The 26,050-nt window shown below is 40.8% G+C and overlaps 1 protein-coding gene across 8 annotated transcripts in view; it reads left to right on the plus strand.

Annotated features, from left to right (window-relative positions):
• Positions 1-26,050, plus strand: part of GRIK1 (glutamate ionotropic receptor kainate type subunit 1) — a 438,990-nt gene that overhangs the window by 287,866 nt on the left and 125,074 nt on the right. For all 8 annotated transcript variants that reach the window (XM_043449029.1, XM_043449031.1, XM_043449030.1 and 5 more), the window contains exon 4: positions 1,297-1,478. In XM_043449029.1, the coding sequence (XP_043304964.1) occupies positions 1,297-1,478 (182 nt within the window). The remainder of the gene's footprint in view (positions 1-1,296; positions 1,479-26,050) is intronic.

The raw sequence follows: 26,050 nt of genomic DNA on the forward strand, positions 1-26,050 counted from the left end.
GTAAAAGTGAGAGTGTTAGTAGCCCAGTCACGTCCGACTCTTTGTGACCCCATGGAGTGTAGCCTACCAGGCTCCTCTGTCCATGGGATTTCCCAGGCAAGAATACTGGAATGGGTTGCCACTTCTTTCTCCAGGGAATCTTCCCAACCCAGGGAAAGAACCTGGGTCTCCTGCACTGCAGGCAGATTCTTACAAATAACTAAATAAAAAAATAAATAAATAACAAATAAAAGAAGTGCCTCATGTCCAGAGGTAGCTGGCGTGTATATGCTGTATCTTGCATGGTGCATACCACGATTTCTATCTGAATAGTGACAAAACTTAACATTTCCTATTGATTGCTTGAAACTGACACATCCTGAAGGCACAGACTGTGTAATAAAAAAAAAAAAATTCAATTTTCCAGTGCGAGTCCTTGAGTAAGAGCCAGCATCATGCAGTGTAACAAATACCAGCTAATATTAGGGGAAATAAGACTAAGGCTTTATATAGCTGTTGGTCTTGCCTTAGTAAAACACTTCTGTTTAAAACAATGGTGCAGTTCACTGGATTCATTTTTGTGGTGAATTAAACATTCTTCCTCAAGTTAGTTTAGTTAGCTGTATACACTCCTATAACTACCAATAGTAGATTTTTTTAAAGAATATGCTTCTGCCCTTATTATCATGATTTTTCAAATATTCAGTGGTCTTTTCTTTTAATCAAGAAAATATTTTCCCATTCATTGTTCAATTATATTAGAAAGAAACAATAAGTCATTTATAAATATGGCAGGAACTGAAAGATGATATAAAACAGGCCGACCAATTAACTGCAAAACAGTATGTTATATATAAATATTTGATGAAAGGTTTGCAGAGGTTTATAGTCCCAAGAAATTCTAGTATTTTACTGTTTGTTTGTTTGTTTGTTTGTTTGTTTGTTTTTAAGTAAGCTGGTATATCCATTACCTCAAGCACCTTTGAAAACATCAAGCAAATTTTGTTTACAAAAGTTTTACAGTTATTGACTTGATTTGCTAAAGATTTGTGGTAAAAGCTGGAGAGGACAATTGCATTCTGAAAAAAATTCAAAATCCTCTTGGGAAAATTGTGCTTCTAGCCACACATACCCACAAAAGGAAAATATAGCATGACCACCATAGAAAGAGGAATGATAAATGAGCAGTCAATAATGCAACCTTTAGGTAGGCAGCCTCTTGATACATTGGGGGAATGATATGAGTTTGACTCTAAATGGCAATAAACAAATAACTCTGGACAACAGTCTGTTGCCTGATTGAATGTCATTTTCTAGGTCTCATTCGCCTGCAAGAGCTCATCAAAGCTCCCTCCAGATATAATATTAAAATCAAAATCCGCCAGCTGCCCTCTGGGAATAAAGATGCTAAGCCGTTACTCAAGGAAATGAAGAAAGGCAAGGAGTTCTACGTGATATTTGATTGCTCACATGAAACAGCCGCTGAGATCCTTAAGCAGGTAAGAGGGGGAGGGAGGAAAAGGAGGGGAATGTGTTCATTTCTCTTTCTCAAAAATGCCATCCGGTATCACTGAGTGCGGTAAGCTAAAACTCCAGCAGTTCAGTCAGGCTGAAGATCACAGTGTTCAGAACCCTTTTAAAGAGCCATTGGCCTCAGGCTTCTTTGAAACCAGCTGTCGGTATGTAATTACAGATGTGTGGTCCTGTGTCCTTCTTGAGAGATTAATAGATCCTGCCAGCAGACAATGAGATGAGTATCATTTCAAGGTGATTAAGCATTCTTTTTTTTTAGTCTCAGAAACATGCCAAATTTTATTTATACAATGCCTGACTTGTCCTCATGGCAAGACCTCTTCTGTCAAACATGCAAGATTTCAAGTGCAGCGAAAAAGGGAAACAGGGACAAATCACAGAAAAGATGCTTCTCTCTCCTCATTTGTCCCAGACCATGAGCTGCCATGCATTATCTCCATAGATAATGTGGGTGGAAACACTTGATAAATTGTGAAACCTTATATAAAAAAGATGTTAGTAATGTTAAGAGTGATAACAACAGAGTAATACTTTCTGGGCATTTCAGGATGTATAACATTGGTCTTATGCCCAAGAAAGAAAGTTCAGAACTAAAAAAAAAAAAAAAAAGATTAAACCTAGACTACTGGCTCTCAAATCAGAGTGATTTCACCCTTCAGGGATTTCTATCGACATCTGGAGACATTTCTGGTCATTGTATTGGGGACAGTGGCCCTCCACTGACAGCTAGTAATTAGACTCCAAGGATGCTGCTAAACATCCTATACGGCACACAATCCCCACCCCTCCCCCATCCTCAACAAAGGACTATTTAGCCTAAAATGCCTTGAGAAACTCTAGCATAGACAATGGGAAAAGCAAGCTAGGTGTTTAAAATAGAAGCATTCCACATATATTTGTTAATATAGATACTTTGCTTTTCTCTTTATGACTTACTTCACTCTGTAAGACAGTCTCTAGGTCTACAAATGACCCAACTTTGTTCCTTTTTATGGTTGAGTAATGTTCCGTTGTATATATGTACCACACCTTCTTTATCCATTCAATTTAAGATTGAATATAGCCCTGGCTATTGTAAATAGCACTACAGTGAACATCAGGATGCATGCGGGAGGGGATATATATATACATATAGCTGATTCATGTTGTACAGCGCAAACTGACACAACATTGTAAAGCAACTCTGCCTCAACAAATGCTAATAAAATAATAATAATAAAATAGAAGCATTAATAAGAGTCAGGGAATTGAATTGGAGGAAAGTAGGCAAAAATGGCCAGGTTATAGTTGCATGACCTAATCGGTGACTTTGTGTTTTTCAAGTGGTCACTGTCACCGAAGGCAATGTTTTTATCTAAAATGGCACAGGTGTTATTGCACTCTCCAGGCTTCCCAGGTGGCTCAGATGGTAAGGAATCTGCCTGCAATTCAGGAGACCCGGGTTTCATCCCTGGGTAGGGAAGATCCCCTGAAGAAGGAAATAGCTACCCACTCCAGTAACCTTGCCTGGAGAATTCCATGGACAGAGGAGCCGGGCAGGCTACAGTCCATGGAGTCAGACAATCAGATATGACTGAGTAGCTAACACTTATTTACTTACTTACTAGTTTAAAGGTATTGGGTGAGCTGTGTGGTTGACTGGTAATGCGCACTGATTTCGCAAGTAGACCTACCCCTCCATGCAGATACAGAGCTTTTGGTTTCCGAGTAACTTGGAAGAGATCTCTTGGCATAGTCGTGCTGCTTGACTCTCCAGTCTTATATCTGATACCTGAAGGGCATTTCTTGAAAGCCATTGAGTCACGGGATGCATTTAAAATTGCCACTGAAAACAATCATAGACATCATCAAAGCTAATCCTCTCACTTTATAAGAGGTAACATGATTTTCCAGAGTGACCCAGCCGGGAACTAGAACTCAGCCTCCTTTATCCCACCTGGTGGTTTTTCTGCTGTGACATGCTTCTTCTCCAGTGAAGTAACTAGCCGTTACTTACTTCTAAACTATAGTTCCATTAACATGTCTTTGGATATTATAAGTACCTTTCAGCAAAGAAAGCAAGCATATTGCAGTGATGTCAGTGCTGAAAGGTGAATAAATATAATCAGCTGCCCTTTATCCCAAAGCTTCATTTGAGAATTTTAATGCGGTCATTAAAGTGTGTAATGGAGTGTGGACCAGAACTGAGAAAAACACCCAGATTTTATGCAGAGCCCTCAAAATGCAAAGAAGCATCCTATCCCAAGAGTCTTTTATAACTGAAGCCAGGGACTTCTGTTACATTTAAGGGGATGATTTGCCGATGAGGCTTCTCTTGGTTAGAAATCTATTTGGCTCACAAAATCGGTCATATCTCTCCCAAAGGGCAGGCTGGGAACAGGCAAGAGAAACGCCTGGTGGTCATGTAAGGGGCTGCTGGCTTCTTCTCTATTTGCTAAATGTGGATATAAAGTTCCTTTGATACAAGTGATTCTTTCCTTGTAGCATAGAGGTTACATCACTCAAAGGAAAATTTTAAAATGAAAATAAAAACACAGAAAATCATCCAAGATAAGCCCTCTCAAGGACTGTCTGGTAGGGTCAAGAAAAAATAGGATCAGTTCAGTTTTGCCCAAGCCATTGACCCAAACACTTCTTTCGCCATCCTCTCTTATCATGTTTTATCTTGCACTTGCTTTCCCTACTCATCTGAATGGGACAATTGGCTATGGAGCTGAGGGAAAGTGATTCAAGAGACTGTTCATCCCCTCTTTGTTCTAGACCAAAGGCCTGAAAAGATTGGGCAGGGAGGGGAACGTTTTTAAAAGGTTCCAACATGAAACCCTTATCTTACTGCATCGGGTAGAAGTATTACCCATTTTTGAAATCAAAGCAAAGGACCCAGGTTGGTTGGATGGGCTTCATCTGAACCTCCAAGAGGCTGTTACAATTTGAAGTGAAGTGAAGAGAAGTTGCTCAGTCATGTCTGACTCTTTGCAACCCCATGGACTGTAGGGTAGCCTGGTAGCAGGCTCCTCTGTCCATGGGCTTTCCCAGGCAAGAATACTGGAGTGGGTTGCCATTTCCTTCTCCAGGAGATCTTCCCAACCCAGGGATTGAATTCGGGTCTCCCGTATTGTAGGCAGAAGCTTTACTGTCTGAGCCACCAGGAAGTTACGTCTTTTAAAGTTATAAAGAAGGTGTTAGGACCTTCTATTCTGATCAAAGTGGGGCACTCTGTGTGAATGGATACTCTACGTGATTCAGTTGAACTTGCTCCATTAGCCCTGGGCAACTACATATAGAAGATTTTTCTGAGACCTTTCCTGCATGTCTCTGGAGTATCTCTAGGGAGTTTGAGGGTTCAGGAGTCTAGGATCCTATTCCATCCACCACTTAACCTATCTCTTTCTCCTGAGGGAAAGAAAGGAAGGAAAGAGACTCATCTCTTTCACCGAGATGCCAAAGATGGTATCTGACACCCTGCATGTCATCTCGTGTCATCTCAGCTTGTTGTTATCGTTGTTTAGTCACTAAGTCATGTCCAACTCTTTGAGACTTCATAGGCTGCAGCATGCCAGGTTTCCCTGTCCTTCGCTATCTCCCGAAGTTTGCTCAATTACATGTTCATTGAGTCGGTGATCCCATCCAGCCATCTCCTCCTCTGCCATACCTTCTCTTCCTGCCCTCAATCTTTCCCAGCATCAGGGCCTTTTCCAATGAGTAGGCTCGCTGCATCAGTTGGTCAAGGTACTGGAGATTCAGCCTCAGCATCAGTCCTTCCAGTGAATATTCGGGGTTGATTTCCTTTAGAATGGACTGCCTTTTCCTGGTTTATGACAGTTTATCCTGAGGTAAATCTGGCATTCTCACTTCAGAGTTGACAACACGGATGCTCAGATAGGTTACATGCTTCATACGAGGTCACTCCCTGAACTGCCAGGCTGGGTCTCCAGACCACCCGATCTCAGAAGTAGTGAGTTGACTTTGCCATAAAGGGCCCCCATTTCAGAATGGAGAAGCCTTACATTCTGAACTAGGCTTCCAGCACTGTCTGGGGAAAACACACCCACTCACTGCTCTTCTCCTTTAGACGAAATGAGTATTGTCAGCTTTTACTTCTGTGGTGACTACAATCACTGCCGAGAAAATTTTCTCTGCCGGGTCGACTTGGCTTTCTTCTCATGCACATTTCTCATTATTTTTCGGTACTTCCCTACACCTTCATCATATTTTACCACTTTTCAATGATTCTTTAGAGAAGAGAAATCCAATGCACTTTAAGGAAGATATTTGACATTTATCTAAAAGTAAAAACTGGGAGAAAGTCTATAGTTATTCTTGGGCATGCTAATCACTTCAGCAAAGTAATTATTTCTATTCATATTGAACAAGTACTATATGATGAGAATCTGAAAAGTTATTTCCCCAAAATTAGTTAGAAATTCAAATGTCAAGACTTGATTAGGCTACGGAGGAACAGGGCTCCCATGTGAACACACTGTCTTTGTGAATTTCTGCAGTCTGAGAGTGGCCCCAACAAGCGTCAACACACACTTAGGGCCCGTCTGGTCACTAAGGGTCTTCTTTGACCCCTGTCCCCCCACCACCTCCCAGCAGGCATCCTGCTGCTTTCAGAGGATGCTGAGCGCCACTTAATCCACCTTGAATGTCGAAATCCCAGGTCACCAGCTCCTCCTGACTTCCACCTCCCCCAGTCTCTTTCTCCTTCCCATGACTCCTCACCGTCCGCCACATTTTCACCTCCACTCATTCCCACTGAATGTGCTTCTACCAAGACAGTAGCTGATGGCAGATAAATTTAAAGATGAGGCACAGGGTAGGGACTCTGGGTAGGGAATTCCAAACATGTGTCTAGTGCCATGCTGGGTGATAAACAAAATTCTCCTTTCATAAACATTATAGCCCTTGATAAAACTGGTACTATCTTTTTTTTCTTTTTGGAAATAAAAATTGAAGCTCAGGGACAGTATTAATTTTATCAACTGAACATGCTTTTAATGCAAACTCCTGTGACCTAAGTCACAAGTCCACCCTCCCCCCTCTAGCCTCTTGGCCTCCAATACCCTATTTCAGGGACACTCTGCCTGGATGTGTAACATGGCTCTTTCCCTCCTGTAGGACTTTTGCACTTGCTGTTGCCGACACCTTTTTCCAAAGTCGGCCTCACCTAAGCCATTGTGATTACTCATCGGGAGATAAAGAAGAAAGAACTCATTCTTTTTTTTTTTTTTTAATATTTATTTATTTGGCTGCAACAGGTCTTAGTTGTGACAGGCAGGATCTTTTGTTGCAGTGCACGGATTCTCTAGCCATATTATTTGGGCTCAGCAGTTGCAACGTGCAGGCTGAGTTGCTACACAACTTGTGGGATTTTAGTTTCCCCACCAGGCTTTCCAGGTGGCTCAGTGGGTAAAGGATCAGTCTGCCATACAGGAGACATGTAAGACATGGGTTTGATCCCTAGGTCGGGAAGATCCCCTTGAGGAAGAGATGGCAACCTACTCCAGTATTCTTGCCTGGAGAATCCGATGGACAAAGGAACCTGGTGAGCTACAGTCCACGGGGTCTCAAAGACTCAGACATGACTGAAGCAACTTAGCACACCAGGGATAGAGCTCACATCCCCCGCCTTGCAAGGCAGATCACCAGGGAAGTCCCAAAGGAAATCTTTTCTCGCTCCTTGTGACCTTGCACTCTACTTAGTTGCTTTGTAACTCTAATAAAAATCTATAATCAATGAAAGACATTGATCTGTTTGTTATACATATCCCCTACTATACTCTTCTATATAAGAGCTTAGATGCCTTCTTTGTCTCGTTCTCCCAAATCCCCAATACCAATTACATTATTTAACACACAATAAGGGCTCAATACATTTCTATTGAATGAATAAATAAAATGCATGTTCCAAGAACTGTGCTTGAGGCTCTTCATAAATAATCTTTCTTCTACCCTACTCAGTATGCTGAACTCTCAGCTCTGCCAGGCACAGTGAACAAGTCCTCTGTGCCTCAGTTTCCTCAAAAGGAAGGTTTCATTCAGCCCCAAAGACCTGTATTATTAACTGTGATACGTTTCAGCTAATAAAATGCATTTCACAACCTGAAAATAAATGTGCCTCTTTGGAGAAGAGCAGAGTTGTTTTCAAACCCTGTAATAGGATTGAGAAAGCAAGTCACTATTTCAAGCATAGTAGCGGGAACTTAATGGTCCTCTGATGGGGAGGGAGGCGACGCAGTGGTGCTCCATCCAGCTGGGATACTGCTTTAGGGCTGGACTGATTTTCTGAGCCAGAGAGTGGCCACTGGGTGAATGAGAACATACTGTTTCTGACTCAGGAAGCCTGCTCTCTTGTTAACATGAGCAAGTACATCAGAGGGGAGATGTTTTCCCCCCTACCACACTCGTGGCAATGAGCAGTAAGCTATAATTGAGCCATTAGTCTCCATAAAACATTTTAGTACCAAAATATTTTGTAGAATTATATTGCATTTTCTCCCATCAACATTTGTGTGCTTTTGTTGCTATTTTTTTTTCCTTTTGTTTAAATTAACATAAAAATGAGGCCAGGCAGAAAATGCATTTTTTTTGAATGCCCAGCTTCCCTCTGCTAAGAAGTGCAATGGCAATGCTGATTAATCAAATAATTTTGTGCGTTGATTTTTTGTCCTCATGGAAGCTCTGCCTAACAGCTGTGACTAAGGCAAGAGGAAGTAGTCCGATGGGTATGACTTCATGTTTTAGATGGGTTTCATTTCACGTTTTCACAGGACAGAAACACCACCGGTCTTCATGTCTTAGGACAGAAGACATCAAATTAATCAGTATACACTGTGCCATGCTGAGAGGTTGCACACCTGCGTTTGGAACTTACATCCGCTAAGTCAGATCCCCAAGTCCATTATTTCTAGTCGCAGAACACATAAAATAAGTCAAAGATCAGAGAAGCCACCTTTTACTCAGCACGTATCGTGTGCCAGGCACTGTGCTAAGCAGGTTAAATTAATCATTCATTTAATCTGTGTGAGAAAAGTCTGCATACAAGAAGCTGACAGAGCTCAGAGAGTTTCATAACTTACCCAGAGTCACAGAACTAGCTAGTGGCTAGGCTGCGATTTGAAACTTGTCTCAGGATTTAAAAGGAAAAGAAAGTATCCTATTCTACTGCTGTTGTGTACATCAAGATGTCAAACGATTCTCCAAGTAATGGCACCTGGAACACATTTTAATTAAGCTTTCTGCTTCTTGAATGCAGTTATTTCCCTTGATTCTCAAACATCCAATCATTTCTAGTTTACACAAGGCCGCAAGAAATGCTGTTTCTATCGAAGCCCAGTAGTGAACATTGTAGGGACACGGTAGAGCAAATTATTCTTTGATCCAACACCTATTTGTCGAGCACTGATTGAAGGTGATAAAGATACAACAGCAAAAAACAATAACAAAATCCCAAATGTTTGCCACTTTAAGGCAAAAAGAGAACTCAAAACTGAATGTCACAAGAGTTTAGCTATCCAATGCCAATATACCGGTTAGAGACCACGAAGCTAATTTCTAAAGTGGTAAGGGACTGTGACTACAGTCTTGGACTGAAAGTCGTGAGTTGTAAATTCTTGTCTTCTCCTAATAGGAGAAAATAGACACCATTTATTGGGTAGACATTGTGTGTCAGAATAGGCTATGTATTGACTAAAATGACATCTTTTTACTGTCTCAAAATATCCCATGTGACAAATGAGAAAAATGAGGTTACAGGACTAGGGCTAGAATTTCAAACCAGAATCTAAAGTGCCATTGATCTGAATTTCTTAGACCGTTTTAATGTTCTACTCTGAACGAGTCGGTTTATTCCTCTCAACCCAGTCAGCTCATCTATAAAAAAGGGATTGTTGGATTCTGTTCTAATTGTTGCTAATCTTCCCTTCGGCTCTGAGCTTCCATGCATACAAGTGAGCAAGAATCCTCTTACTAGTGTCTAGACATAAAGAACTTGCACATGGCCTTGTACTTAGTTGACTTTCAAAGAAATGGGGAAATAATTAAGCAGTTCATTCTTTTTTAAGGTTTTTTAGAGTGCTTTAGTAGTCTTTGCGATACTTAATTGTTAGTAAGTTCATTACTTTGATAAATTCTGACAATGTAATAGTGATGAATCTCAATTTATACTAACTAGATGATAATTTGTAGTATGTTATATAATTATTTTGGCAGCACATTCCTATCCTAATTATGTTTCTCTTGGGCTGATATTAAAATCTATTTACAATTCCTGAGCACATAGTTAGTTTGGGTTGTAAGGAACAGTCACAGATATGAGTGTGTTATTAAATATACACAAGAATTAATTGAGCTCTATGAATAATCAATGATTTCCTGAAGCAGTTTGCAGTTTGTTTACATTCTTAGTGTACAAGATGCCCTTTTGAGAATTCTCTAAAATCTTCAACGAGTAAATTTGGGAAAGGACTTAGATTTGTTTCAATCTGAACTGAGAGGTAATAAAAATCACATATATGCATCAGAAAATGCTCAAATGCTTAATTCCAGCTATATCAAAATTTGGCTGTAATAGGCAATAAGAGAAATTATGTTTGCAATGGAATTGGAGGCAATTTAAAAGGAATCATATAAAGAGTTTGAAGACTGTATCAAAGCGTGTCTTAAACCCAAGTAGAATCAATGAACCTCAGTTCAGTTCAGTCACTCAGCCGTGTCCAACTCTTTGCGACCCCATGAATCGCAGCACGCCAGGCCTCCCTGTCCATCACCAACTCCCGGAGTTTACCCAAACTCATGCCCATCAAGTCAGTGATGCCGTCCAGCCATCTCATCCTCTGTCGCGCCCTTCTCCTCCTGCCCCCAATCCCTCCCAGCATCAGCATCCCTCCTTTCCAATGAGTCAACTCTTATCATGAGGTGACCAAAGTACTGGAGTTTCAGCTTCAGCATCAGTCCTTTCAATGAACACCCAGGACTGATCTCCTTTAGGATGAACTGGTTGGATCTCCTTGCAGTCCAAGGGACTCTCAAGAGTCTTCTCTAACACCACAGTTCAAAAGCATCCATTTTTCAGCACTCAGCTTTCTTCACAGTCTAACTCTCACATCCATACATGACCACTGGAAAAACCATAGCCTTGACTAGGCGGACCTTTGTTGGCAAAGTTATGTCTATGCTTTTTAATATGCTATCTAGTTTGGTCGTAACTTTCCTTCCAAGGAGTAAGCATCTTTTAATCTCATGGCTGCAGTCACCATCCGCAGTGATTTTGGAGCCCAAAAAAATAAAGTCAGCCACTGTTTCCACTGTCTCCCCATCTATTTCCCATGAGGTGATGGGACCAGATGCCATGATCTTAGTTTTCTGAGTGTTGAGCTTTAAGCCAACTTCTTCACTCTCCTCTTTCACTTTCATCAAGAGGCTTTTTAGTTCCTCTTCACTTTCTGCCATAAGGGTGGTGTCATCTGCATATCTGAGGTTATTGATATTTCTCCTGGCAATCTTGATTCCAGCTTGTGCTTCTTCCAGCCCTGCGTTTCTCATGATGTACTCTGCATATAAGTTAAATAAGCAGGGTGACAATATGGCCTTGAGGTACTCCTTTTCCTATTTGGAACCAGTCTGTTGTTCCATGTCCAGTTCTAATTGTTGCTTCCTGACCTGCATACAGGTTTCTCAAGAGGCAGGTCAGGTGGTCTGGTATTCCCATCTCTTTCAGAATTTTCCACAGTTTATTGTGATACACACAGTCAAAGGCTTTGGAGTAGTCAATAAAGCAGAAATAGATGTTTTTCCGGAACTCTCTTGCTTTCTCGATGATCCAGCAGATATTGGCAATTTGATCTCTGGTTCCTCTCCCTTTTCTAAAACCAGCTTGAACATCTGGAAGTTCTTGGTTCACGTATTGCTGAATCCTGGCTTGGAGAATATTGAGCATTACTTTACTAGCGTGTGAGATGAGTGCAATTGTGCAGTAGTTTGAGCATTCTTTGGGATTGCCTTTCTTAGGGATTGGAATGAACACTGACCTTTTCCAGTCCTGTGACCACTGCTGAGTTTTCCAAATTTGCTGGCATATTGAGTGCAGCACTTTCACATCATCATCTTTTAGGATTTGAAATAGCTCAACTGGAATTCCATCACCTCCACTAGCTTTGTTCATAGTGATGCTTTCTAAGACCCACTTGACTTCACATTCCAGGATGTCTGGCTCTAGGTCAGTGATCACACCATTCTGATTATCTGAGTCGTGAAGATCTTTTTTGTACAGTTCTTCTGTGTATTCTTGCCACCTCTTCTTAATATCTTCTGCTTCTGTTAGGTCCATACCATTTCTGTCCTTTATCGAACCCATCTTTGCCTGAAATGTTCCCTTGATGTCTCTAATTTTCTTGAAGCGATCTCTAGTCTTTTCCATTCTGTTGTTTTCCTCTATTTTTTTGCATCAATCACTGAGGAAGTCTTTCTTATCTCTCCTGGCTATTCTTTGGAACTCTGCATTCAAATGGGAATATATTTCCTTTTCTCCTTTGCTTTTCACTTCTCTTCTTTTCACAGCCATTTGTAAGGACTCCTCACACAATCATCTTGCTTTTTTGCATTTCTTTTCCATGGGGATGGTCTTGATCCCTGTCTCCTATACAATGTCACAAACTTCTGTCCATAGTTCATCAGGCAGTCTGTCTACCAGATCTAGTCCCTTAAATCTATTTCTCACTTCCACTGTATAGTCATAAGGGATTTGATTTAGGTCATACCTGAATGGTCTAGTAGTTTTCCCTACTTTCTTCAGTTTAAGTGTGAATTTGGCAATAAGGAGTTCATGATCTGAGCCACAGTCAGCTCCCAGTCTTGTTTTTGCTGACTGTATAGACTTCTCCATCTTTGGCTGCAAAGGATATAATCAATCTGATTTCGGTGTTGACCATCTGGTGATGTTCATGTATAGAGTCTTCTCTTGTGTTGTTGGAAGAGGGTGTTTGCTATGACCACTGTATTCTCTTGGCAAAACTATTAGCCTTTGCCCTGCTTCATTCCGTACTCCAAGGCCAAATTTGCCTGTTACTCCAGGTGTTTCTTCACTTTCTACATTTGCATTCCAGTCCCCTATAATGAAAAGAACATCTCTTTGGGGTGTTAATTCTAAAAGGTCTTGTAGGTCTTCACAGAACCATTCAACTTCAGCTTCTTCAGCGTTACTGGTTGGGGCATAGGCTTGGATTACCGTGATATTGAATGGTTTGCCTTGGAAATGAACAGAGATCATTCTGTCATTTTTGAGATTGCATCCAAGTACTGCATTTCAGACTCTTTTGTTGACCATGATGGCTACTCCATTTCTTCTAAGGGATTCCTGCCCACAGTAGTAGATATAATGGTCACAGGACCACAATCGTGTCTAACTCAATGAATCTAAGCCATGCCTTGTGGGGCCACCTAAGACGGTCAGGTCATGGTAGAGAGGTCTGACAGAATGTGGTCCACTGGAGAAGGGAATGGCAAACCACTTCAGTATTCTTGCCTTGAGAACCCCATGAACAGTATGAGAAAGCAAAATGATAGGATACTTAAAGAGGAACTCCCCAGGTTGGTAGGTGCCCAATATGCTACTGGAGATCAGTGGAGAAATAACTCCAGAAAGAATGAAGGGATGGAGCCAAAGCAAAAACAATACCCAGTTATGGGTGTAACTGGTGATAGAAGCAAGGTCCAATGCTGTAAGGAGCAATATTGCAATAGGAACCTGGAATGTTAGGTCCATGAATGAAGGCAAATTGGAAGTGGTCAAACAGGAGATGGCAAGAGTGAATGTTGACATTCTAGGAATCAGTGAACTAAAATGGACTGGAATGGGTGAATTTAACTCAGGTGACCATTATATCTACTAATGTGGGCAGGAATCCCTTAGAAGAAATGGAGTAGCCATCATGGTCAACAAATGAACCTCAGCTCTATTTAAAATTTTAAGGATGTCTGTGTCCCTCAGCATGCCTTTCTCAGAGGAAAGGATCCATAGCTTCTGTCAGATTCCGTAAAGAGGCCTGAATACTGAAGTAGGTTAGAAATCACTTTGTTACGTTAATCATATCTGCTTCTTCAACCGTTCATAAATGCAAAGTGAAAGTGAAGTCGTTCAGTCATGTCTGACTCTTTGTGACCCCATGGACTGTAGCCTACCAGGCTCCTCCATCCATGGCATTTTCCAAGCAAGAGTACTGGAGTGGATTGCCATTTCCTTCTCCAGAGGATCTTCCTGACTTAAGGATCAAACCCAGGTCTCCCACTTTGCAGGCAGACGCTTTACTGTCTGAGCCACCGGGGAAGCTGCCAGAATCATAAATACAAAATTCAAAATCATAAAGGCAAGATTCTACCAAAAAGACCCCTCCATGCTACTTTCCCCATGACTGTTAGTCACGTTTTTTTTTGTTGTTTTTTTTTTTTTTTTGTCTTAAGGGTGATCCTGTAAGATGTAAATGTCACCATTTACTCAGCTAACACATATTGTATGTTTTCAATGTGCTGAAGACTGTGCTGGGGTAAAGGGGGAGAATAAAATACTTGAGATTGACACATATACACTACTGATACTATGTATAAAGTAGATAGATAATGAGAACCTACTGTAAGCTCACTTAGTGACTGAACAACAAGAGAAACTAACACAACATTGTAAAGCAACTATACTCCAATAAAATTCATTAAAAATGGAGAGGATTAGATCTCTGAGAAATAATATATATATTATATACTGCATATTATATATATATCAGGTATACACCTGACATCAACACAACATTGCGAATCAACTATACTTCAATTAAAAATGAATTTAAAAACAATGGAAAATTCCAGTGTATCAGATGAGGTTGATTAGTAGAGGACTTAGTGACTTGCTGTTTGCTTTATCTGTAAAATGGGAATGTCACAGCACGTAACTCATGTTGTTTTGAGAACAGTTAAATGTGACAATGCCTTAAAGGCATTAAACGGCTCATCACTGACACATGAAATATTGCACATGTTACAGATAATCATCATCAGTATTATCAGGGGTAGGGTATCTAGACAAAACTACAAGAGTATACAGTGCTTCCCAATCCTAATTCTGGCCCTGTCACCTCCCCCACCACATCACAGTAGTGGGTCCCAAACCTTCCTTCAGCCCGAATGACTGTTTCGTGATCTCATGAAGATCCCATCTGATGTCATTCAATCTCCATGCCAAACTTAACACATCACATCTTCCTCCAACCAACCTGTTTCTCCTCTTGTCCCTGTCTTTGTGACTAGAAATACCATTCAATTACTCAAGCCAGAAACCTGGGAATCTCCTTGACTCTCCCTCACCTTTCCAATTTATTAGTTACTGAATGCTGAAGATTCTGCCTTCTAAATATGTTCCATATTCTACCTCCTTTTCTCCGTCACTTTCATCATCTTCCTCCTGTACTAGAACAATTGATCCCTTGGTCACAAGTCTCCTCCCTCTCTTTTACTCCATCCAGCCTCCTTGTAGCCTTAAAAAATGTTCATTTTAGATAAAATATCTGATCTTATCCCTCTCATGTTTGAAATTCCGGAGTACTCTCTCCCACCCCCTTACTGACTTAAGCACAAAGGCCACATTGTTCAGCATGTCATGCAAAGTCCCCCACACCTTGTGTACATTACCATTATAACAAGTACACAAGAGATCAAACCAGTCAATACTAAAGGAGATCAACCCTGATTATTCATTGGAAGGACTGATGCTGAAGCTGAAGCTCCAATACTTTGGCCACCTGATGTGACGAGCTGACTCTTTGGAAAAGACCCTGATGCTGGGAAAGATTGAAGGCAGGAGAAGGATGAGGTGGTTGGATGGCATCACTGACTCAATGGACATGAGTTTGAGCAAGCTCCGGGAGATGATGAAGGATAGGGGAGCCTGAGTGCTGCAGTCCATGGGGTCACAAAGAGTCAGATATGACTTAGCGACCAAACAACAACAACAACACAAAAATATTATTGCATGTATTACACAATTTTAACAATTTCATTACTATTCCTTTTACAAACTCCCCTTTCTTGATGAAGGCTGATTACATTAAAGAGATTAAAGTTCCTGGTAGATCGCTAAAGGGATTTAAAATTAGGATCAAATTAATTCTAATGTGTAAAGAGATGTTGGGGTAGAAGAGCCATGTAGGTCTGAATTCCTGAGAGTAGGAGGAAAAGTTAGTAAGGCTCTGCATAGTACCTGCAACATCACCCATGGTACAACCTTTTAGAGTGGAGTGCAGCTCTTTGAACAAGGATCAGTGGGCAACTTATTGAGCTTTCTTGGCTTGATGGATGCATTCCTTAAGACAAAGATCCTATTCCTGTCCTTCTACCTTTGCTCTCCCCAAGGACCGTAGGCTTTTATTTGGGTTCTAGAAGTCCAGAAAGACTTTGTACAAATCACTGACTTTGTTCCCACATTGACCTCCTATTATAAATAGAGCATAAAGAGTTCAGGATTGAAATCATACTTGGGTTCAAATACTATAACCATGATCTGTCCTTCAAATCTGTAAATTGAGGATAACACTTCCTCCCCAATAGCAGATAAAGAATGTGTTATGGCAGTGGACATGTGAAGTGAAATAAAGTGAAAGTATTGGTTGCTCGGTCATGTCCGACTCTTTGTGACCCCATGGACTGTAGCCCTCCAGGCTCCTCTATCCGTGGAAGCCTCCAGGCAATGATACTGGAGTGGGTAAGCCATTCCCTTTTCCAGGAAATCTTCCTGACCCAAGGATCAAACCTGGGTCTCCTGCACTGCAGGCAGATTCTTTACCGTCTGAACCACCAGGGAAGCCCTATCAAATAGTAGGTTTGATCATTATTGTTACAGCTTTAAAATATGCTTGGTTGATATAAATGAGTGATTCTCAGCTCTGGCTATATGTAAGTATCACCTGGAGAGTATCAGTATCACAGATATTAATGCCTAGACCATAGCTTAGACCAAATAAATCAGAATATTTAGTGATGGGGTACAGGCATTGGTGTTTTCTACAAAGTTCTTTGGAGAGTCTAGTGCACTGAAAAACACTGATATAAATAATTATTTTCTAAGTCTGATAGCTATTAGATAAATTTACAAAATAAAGTCATCCAAAAAGCCAAAAAGGCAGAGAAACAGGACCCAGATCATAACTTTTGTATGCTACAAAGACATCATGAGACCAAGAAGATCATCATTTAGTGATTTCATGACTATTTCTCCCTCAAAATGTTACCCTCAGGCAAATTTGAGGTATAGTTTCTATTACCACCATTAAGAAAGAAACTTATTGTGAAAAGATTGCACTGTATGCAGCATATTCTCTGTTAATTTTCCAGCTTCTAGATTCATTCAGCTCTTTTTTAAAAAAATGGAATATAACTGCTTTACAGTGTTGTTAGTTTCTGCTATATGATGAAGTGAATCAGCTGCATGTTCTTTGCTATTAAAACTTTTTCTTCTGCTCTGGTCCTCCTACACATCAGATTTCCACCAACTTCCCCCAAATGTTGCAAAGAGTTTATCCTAACCAACATCCTCTAAAAGTTTTACTCTTTCCTATTCGCCAGGTTGCCTATTTCATTTTGGCAGGGGGAATCTTTTTTTTTTTTCCCCCTGCTCCTGTTGTCAGCAACATATACCCCTTAAATTACATAATCTTTTCTTTCTGCACATGGATGATGCCATGTGGCTCTTCTAGTAGGATTACCTTCTGAAGCTAAACTAAACCCCATGGTCTCCAATTCACTTATTAATATCTATTAGTATCAGCTTCCTTTCTTCTTCTGAGCATACCTCTGGAAAGGGAAGCTTATATAGTACTTAAGACTGAAAGACACTCCCAAATAGTACAAGTATTCCATTCACCAACACTTGGTGGAATATCTTTGACTTTCTTTGTTTTCACTTGGAGGCAGGGGGGAAGTGGCCTGGATTTATAAATCGCATGGCACGATCTCCCAGTGGAAGGAAACCCTCGAGGCTCTCTGTGGTTAGCTTGTATCTGTGTACATACATGTGGTTAGAATATGAATGTGAGTGGAGGGGCACAGAGAAATTCAGAAAGTTTTCAACTTCAAACAAGTCATTTTTCCTTTTAATACATGCTGTTGATATCAATACACCAAAATTGTGCAATCTCATAGGCCATAAAGATGAACAAATGAGGTATGTTGATTTCCTGTTGCTGTGCTAGCAACAAATGATCACAAATGAAGTGGCTTAAAACAAGGCAAATTTATTCTCTGACAGTTCTGGATGTCAGATGTCTAAAATCTAGGTGTTGACAGGGCTATATCCCTTTTGAAGGATTTGGGGAAAATCTAATTCCCTGCCTTGTCCAGTTCTAGATGTTGTCTTCATCTCTTGGCTTGTGGTCCCAGATCACATTGCCTTGTATTCCCTCTGTTTCCATCTTCCCATCACTTCTCTGCCTTCTGAACATCAGCTTCCATATATAAGAACCCTTGTGACTACACTGGGCCCATCTGAATAAACCAGGGTTGTCGTTGCTGTTTGGTTGCTAAGTCCTGTCCTTCTCTTTGCAACCCCATGGACTACCAAGTGCCAGGCTTTCCTGTCCTTCACTATCTCCCAGTGTTTGCTCAAACTCATGTCCATTGAGTCAGTGATGCCATCCAGCCATCTCATCCTCTGTCATCCCCTTCTCCTCCCGCCTTCAATCTTTCTCAGCAACAGGATCTTTTCCAATGAGCTAGCTCTTCACATCAGGTGGCCAAAGTTTTGGAGCTTCAGCTGAAGGGATTGAACCCTGATCTCCCACATTTCAGGCAGATTCTTTACCATCAGAAATACAAGGGAAGCCCTAACCCAGAGTATCTCCCATAAATTAAGATCTTTAATCACATCCTCAAAGTTCTTTTGTCATGTAAAGTAACACATTAACAGATTCTGGAAACTAGGATGTGGTCATGTGTAACAGGCCATTATCCAGCCTACTCTTTAAGGAGAAGGGTAGTTTTCTGTATATCAGGGTTTTCAGGGATCCAGTGCTATTTTTCTTACATTCCTCTGTTCCCTTTGTGGATATATCATAGTCAGCTAGTGTTGTATGAATGTTAGTCTCTCAGTACTGTCTGACTCTTTGCAACCCCATGGACCACCAGGTTTCTCTGTCCATGCGATTTACCAGGCAAGAATACTAGAGTGGGTTGCTATTTCCTTATCCAGGCAATATTCCCAACCCAGGGATTGAACTCAGGCCTCTTGCACTGCAGGCAGATTCTCTACCATCTGAGCCACCAGGGAAGCATTAATATGAGTGTCTTTTCCTTTTTGTATCAATAAAAACTGATCTAAGGCCCTACTTATACCTAGCTTGTTCTACTGATGACCAATGTTAAAAATTGTGTTATCCAAGGTGCATTCTGCTCAGAGGATAGTGTAATTGCAGCAAAAAGTACTATAGCTGGCAGTGAGAAAGAGCTACACCCTAGAGATCAAGGCTTCTTCTCAAAATTGCTTCTCTGAGGCTTGATATTATTCAACTGTTTCCTGAAGATTATTCCTATGCTGAAATAACTTATTTCTATCTTGGAGTAAAGCAATTATTTTAGCCACATCATATGTCACACATTTGGAAGCTGTTCATTTGAAATTATTGACTAGAAACCATGTCTGATGGTTTAGAATTTATCCTGATATTGAGAAGGTTATAAAAGGAGCAATACAGTTTAGATTAGTCAATATAAACTTCAAAGACACCTATTTTTCAATGAAAAGATGCAGTAATAAAAACCCTTATAAATATTACAAGAATCTCTCAAAATTGCTGAGGAGCACTTCAGGTTCCATTTTAAGGTTCTGCTAGTATGGTAGCAACATTATGCCAATTATCTGTGACATATGAATTGCTTTTAGCAATGAATGCTGAGAGTTCGTGAGTTTCTGTCTTCATATCTCCGCATTGCCTTCTGGAAAATAATTCAGTTGAAATGCAACATAGGCATCTTAAGATAACAGAACACATTATGGAAAGACTTTCACCCAGAGACTTTCTAAGTGTCTTATAGACCAAGTCTCTCACCAATCACAGGAATTTGACCCCCAAACTATCTTCACCTAGACTTGAATGAAGGCTGTCAAGACAATCTAAAATATGGCCTTTGTGATGCTCAGGCTGTATGTGATAACATTTACTGATCTAAATCCAAGAGGTAGTCTTTTCGAAGAACAATAGAGCTAGATCAAGAAGAGTCAGTGCTATTGTGAACAAAGCCATGAGGTTCAATTGTAAAAACTCCAGAGAGCAGCTGGGCCAGGGTGGTGCCATCATAGTTATTGGACAAGAACTATTTGGAAAAGCTATGACCAACCTAGATAGCATATTAAAAAGCAGAGACATTACTTTGCCAACAAAGGTCCATCTAGTCAAAGCTATGGTTTTTCCAGTAGTCATGTATGGATGTGAGAGTTGGACTATAAAGAAAGCTGAGTGCCAAAGAATTGATGCTTTTGAACTGTGGTGTTGGAGAAGACTCTGGAGAGTCCCTTGGACTGCAAGAAGATCCAACCAGTCCATCCTAAAGGAAATCAGTCCTGAATATTCATTGGAAGAACTGATGCTGAAGCTGAAACTCCAATACTTTGGCCACCTGATGCGAAGAAGTGACTCATTGGAAAAGAACCTGATGCTGGGAAAGATTGAAGGCGGGAGGAGAAGGGGACGACAGAGGATGAGATGGCTGGATGGCATCACCAACTCAGTGGACATGAGTTTGAGTAGACTCCGGGAGTTGGTGATGGACAGGGAGGCCTGGCGTGCTGCGGTCCATGGGGTCGCAAAGAGTCAGACAAGACTGAGCGACTGAACTGAACTGAACTGATATTTCAGAGTATCTTAATAACAGAGGGGTCGTTAGAATTGTTCTTCCAAGAGTCAACTGGCAATGGGTTTTGTTCTGCCTCTTAATAATTCATTTTAACTACAAAAAAAGAAAACTATAATTATTTTCTAACCACTGAAGCAATAGAATAGTCTTGTGGCATATCTGTAGTAGCCTGATACAGAGAAAGCCTTCATGTAGGTGTCAGTCACCCTTCCCCTCACTGGTTTAAGGAATGTGTTATCTAGATAGAATGGAACGTCATACGTATGCAGACTATGTAGGACTTTTAATATTTTTCTATTGTTCTCTGTATTAGCCAGGGTTCTCCAGAGAAACAGAATCAATAGGAAATGTACATGAAGAAATTTATTATGAGGAATTGGTTCATATAACTATGGAGACGGAAGTGAAGTGAAGTGAAAGTTGCTTAGTCCTGTCCGACTCTTTGCAATCCTGTTGCAGGGAAGGGTGCCCCTTCCAGAGCCTGAAACTGGGCTCTTGTTTAACACTCATAAATGAATTGTCCAAGGAGACACATGTGCTGACAAAGCAAGAGATTTTATTGGGAAAGGGCACCCAGGTGGAGAGCAGGAGGGTGAGGGAACCCAGGAGAACACCTCTGCCACATGGCTCACAGTCTCGGGTTTTATGGTGATGGGATTAGTTTCCGGGTTGTCTTTAGCCAATCATTCTGACTCAGAGTCCTTCCTGGTGGTGCACGCCTTGTTCAGCCAAATGGACGCCAGAGAGAAGGATTCTGGGAGGTGGTCGGACATGTGGTGTCTCCTTTTGACCTTTCCTGAACTCTTCCGGTTGGTGGTGGCTTATTAGTTCTGTGTTCCTTACCAGGACCTCCTGTCATAAAACAACTCATGAAATGGTCACTATGGTGTCTGGCTAGGGTAGGCAGTTTCAGTCAGCGTGCTTCCCCTAAACAAACCCACAGACTATACAGTCTGTGGAATTCTCCAGGTCAGGATAATGGAGTGGGTAGTCTTTCCTTTCTCCAGGGGATCTTCCCAACCCAGGAATCGAACCTAGGTCTCCCGCATTGCAGGTGGATTCTTTACCAGTTGAGCTATGGAGACAGAGAAGGCTCACAATCCACCATCTACAAGCTAGAGACCCAGAAAAGCTGTGGGATAATTATAGGCTGAAACTGTAGGCCTGAACACCAGAAGAGTTCAACAGTGAAAATCTCAGCCCTAGGCCTGGAGAAAGCCAGTGTCCCTGCACAGGCAGTCAGGTAAGAAGGAAAAAGGGTGAATTCCTTCTTCCTCTGCCTTTTTGTTCTAATCAAGCTCTTAGGGGATTGGATGATGCCTACCACACTGGGGAGGATCATCTGCTTTATCAAAAGCTTATTTATCTGGAAACACCCTCAAAGATACATCCAGAAATAATGTTTAATCTTGGCACCCCTTGGCCCAATCAAGTTGACACATGAACTGTCACCATCTATGAAAACCTTTGAGTTCTTATAACTGATTCTGTATGGACATAGAGTATGATTAACTATGAATAGTATTTTATTGGAGACCTTTTTTGTTACCCAGCCCAGTTACATCAGATCTGAATAGTTCATCTTTCTTTATGGAAAAAGAAAATTATTAAGCTTATCTCAACCATGATTATTTATGTTGTATCATTATTACACAAAGAATCAAAGTTGCCTAGAAAAATAATTTGAAACAAAGTCATAAATTTTTTTAAGAAAGGAGAGGAGTTGGCATCAAGGGGAATATTAGATAAGAAAACCATAAATCTGAATGACATTACTACATAGAATATATATCCTTTTTCCTGATTAGTTGCTAATGGAGGACCCACAATTTTGACCCTAAAGTCCCTAATAATCAAAACACACACATGACATATTCTGCAGTATTCATGAAACAAAAAATTGTATTTATTCAGAAAAAAAAAAAAAAAACAACTCAGTTTGCCTGGCACTGATAACCATGTTAGTCACCTTGCCGGACCTGCCGGCTAGATGAACAGGTCAAGGACGCAATCACCAGTGCACCTGAGAAATAAAAGACTAAGAAAGATGGGGTTGAGAGGGACGGAGTCAGCTTGTGACTGATTCCGACGACTTTATTGAGGCGTAACATACATATATATACTAACAGGATTCACCAAATTTTAGATCAAAGACTTGTATACGTGCAGAACTGCAGATACTAGTTTTAGGAGTTTTATCTTAACTCCAGCAGGGCATGGCACCAGTGTCTTATAATCAGGTAAAGACTACCTAGACATAAGCCATTCACAGGAGCCCGATAATCTTATCAGAGTCAGGAAAATAGGCAAATGGTGGCTGCAGCGATTTCCTTGAGGGAGGTGAGAAAGGCCAATTTGCACTTTAACAAATCAGGGGTGGCGGGACAGAGAGGGACCTTTTGATCTCTCTCAGGGCCGAGAAGGGGCCTGAGCAGTCAGGCCGGCTCCCCGCATCACCTAACATGTTAGTCAGGGTGAGTGAGATCTCTGTCAGGATGAAGAGGGTGACATAAATCAATCACGTTCCCTCTTCCTTGACCAAAACCAGCACATGACCACACCCAAGCTCAAGGACCAAAGAAATATAATCCTATCATGTGCCTTTCAATTTGGAAAATTGGCAGTGGTTTTAATGAAGTCTACACTGTGGGTCTTGCAAAATCAAGAAGACTAATAGGTACTGGATAAATCCCTACTATAGATATACAATGGTATTGAAAGAGTTAGATTTTTACCATCTACCAATCTACATTAATAATATGATCTCAAGGATTTATTTAATAAAAATAATTCTGTTAGGAAACAACCATTATTAAAATATTGGTGGAAGCAATTAAGGGGGATGTGGCATCAATATAAATAGTATTGACAGCCATATTTATCACTTATTAGTGTGTGTGATGTGATGTGCTTTGCAACATTAAAAATAATTTTAGTAGAGCCAAAAACAGTCCCTGGCAATACTGTCTTGATAAAGTATACACTGCCTAGGTCAGCACCTCCTGGTCAATTCAGCAAAGTACAGTAACAAAATTTAAAGTATTATTTGTTAGGAAAAAGTCAGCTTTGCAAAGAGCCATTTAAAAATCCCCATATCATGATTACACTCTTTATTTAAAAAACTGACTTTTATCTTGATGTGACATTTTCATAATCCCTTAATGACTTTTAGTTGAAATACCATTGTTGACACAGAAAGAAAATCATTATATGAATGCTACAAAATGCAGTGTATACAACTATTAGACAACAGAGCAGCCAGTCCTAATCAGTCTACAAATCATTATAAGCACAATTGTTTAAGAAACATCACCTTTGGTGAAATTGACTTTTTGTTGTTGTTGTTCAGTCACTAAGTCATGTCTAACTCTCTGCAACCCCATGGACTACAGCACACCAGGTTTCCCTATCCTTCTCTATCTCCTGGAGTTTACTTAAATTTGTATCTACTGAGTCAGTGATGCTATATAACCATCTAATCCTCTGCCGCTCTCTTCTACTTTTGCTTTCAATCATTCCCAGCATCAGGGTCTTTTCCAATGAGTTGATATTAGTTTTATTTCAATCTAAAAGTTTCTCATTAACCCAAGTCCTAGAGAGTCCACGAGGTTGACAGCTCAATGATCCATGATTATATTTGCTTCTTAATTTTCATTCTAGGATGCACTGACCTAGGCTCTAGGTAGGAAAGTCAAGAATGGGGATTTTTGTGGAATATCAAATAAAAAGTGTATGTGGAAGACCCAAGGTCAGAACCAACAAAAGCAGGTTCATTAGCTGTTTATTCACTGCATCTGCATAACTCTTTTCTAACATTAAATAAGAGACATTTTAGATGAGTATTTGCCTCCAGGAATTATAAATAATAATAATTAGTTGAATGTTTGCTTTAAGAAAAAAAAATCTGTGCTCTCAATTGGTGGTCAAATGCCTCCATAATAAAGTTTAAAAAGAAAAATCCGCCCATATAAAAGGCTGAAAATTCAGGTGCCTTGGTGTTTTTTTCAGTTCCAGAAATAATATTTTAAACCTCAGTGTCCAGGTCTGTATCTTGACATAAAACTTGCCAGTTCCCTTTCAAGAGATAATCTCAGCTGCAATTACACTAACGACCAAAATGAAAAGTTGAATTCTGAGTGACCCCAGCAGGTTAGCTCTTTATTCTCCAATGATATAAGAGATCAGGTCACAAGACCTCACCACGCATGCCTTTAAGTGTTATTGATGGCCCTAAAGCAATTCACCCTGTTAAAAATCCTTTTGTGCCCCTGGTCTTGTTATCACCATAGGAGTGACTTGCATACTGTGGGCTTATGATTCATAGGGAGAGTTTCCTGTCATTTGTCTTACCTTTATGACATTACAGTTTCACTAAATATTCCTCTTGTTTCCGTGTTAGCAGTGAAAGCACAGGAAGTGTCAGATCTGTGTGTATCTTATGCGCTGTCTCCAAATGCTCCCTCCCCTTTGATGTAAAATCTTTCTAGTTTGCATATCTTAGGCACCTTCCAAAAGCTCTGATAACTTGTATTGCTTTTCTGAAGACCTTTTCAATCCACGCTTCATAAACTGAAGTTATGAAAGCCCATAATGCAAATGGACATGTTTTCCATAGAGCAGTGATTCCCAACCATTGTTGTGAAATACAGAAACTCCACTCTTAGAAATTCTAATTCAAGCGGTCTCTGGGATGGAGTCTAAGAATATCTGATTTTAAAGCTTCCGGAGGGGATTCTCATTTGAATCCAGAATTTATGAGTGATGGGGATAACTGTCTTGAAAGTTTGATTTCCGAGTCTTCTCCATTCATTCTAGGCAGATAACAAAAACACAGCACCCAGTCTTTCAGTGACCAGCCCCAAGGAAGGTGATGCTGTCCTCACTTACTCACTGAGTCCTACTGGACTCTTTTGTGACCCCATGGACGGTATCCTGCCAGGCTCCTCTGTCCATGGGATTTCCCAGGAAAGAATACTGCAGTGGGTTGCCATTTCCTTCTCCAGGGAATCTTCCCAACTCAGGGATCAAACCCTCGTCTCCTGGGTTGGCAGGCAGATTCTCTACCACTGAGCCACCAGGGAAACCTAAGAAAGTGATACTCTTGATTTAAAAGATTAATGACAATCCTACCTCCAAAGTACGTGGAACTGTTTCTTCTCAGTTCAGTTCAGTTCAGTTGCTCAGTTGTGTCCGACTCTTTGCGACCCCATGGACTGCAGCACACCAGGCCTCCCTGTCCAATCACCAACTCCCGGAGTTTACCCAAATTCATGTCCACTAAGTTGGTGATGCCATCCAACCATCTCATTCTCTGTCGTCCCCTTCTCCTCCTGCCTTCAATCTTTCCCAGCATCAGGTTCTTTTCCAATGAGTCAGCTCGTCACATCAGGTGGCCAAAGTATTGGAGTTTCAGCTTCAACATCAGTCCTCCCAATGAACACCCAGGACTGATCTCCTTTAGGATGGACTGGTTGGATCTCCTTGCAGTCCAAGGGACTCTCCAGAGTCTTCTCCAACACCACAGTTCAAAAGCATCAATTCTTCAGCACTTAGCTTTCTTTATAGTCCAACTCTCACATCCATCCATGACCACTGGAAAAACCATAGCCTTAACTAGATGGACCTTTGTTGACAAAGTAATGTCTCTGCT

The sequence above is a fragment of the Cervus canadensis genome, chromosome 27 (genome assembly GCF_019320065.1).
Source record: "Cervus canadensis isolate Bull #8, Minnesota chromosome 27, ASM1932006v1, whole genome shotgun sequence".
NCBI classification, from domain to species: Eukaryota; Metazoa; Chordata; class Mammalia; order Artiodactyla; family Cervidae; genus Cervus; species Cervus canadensis.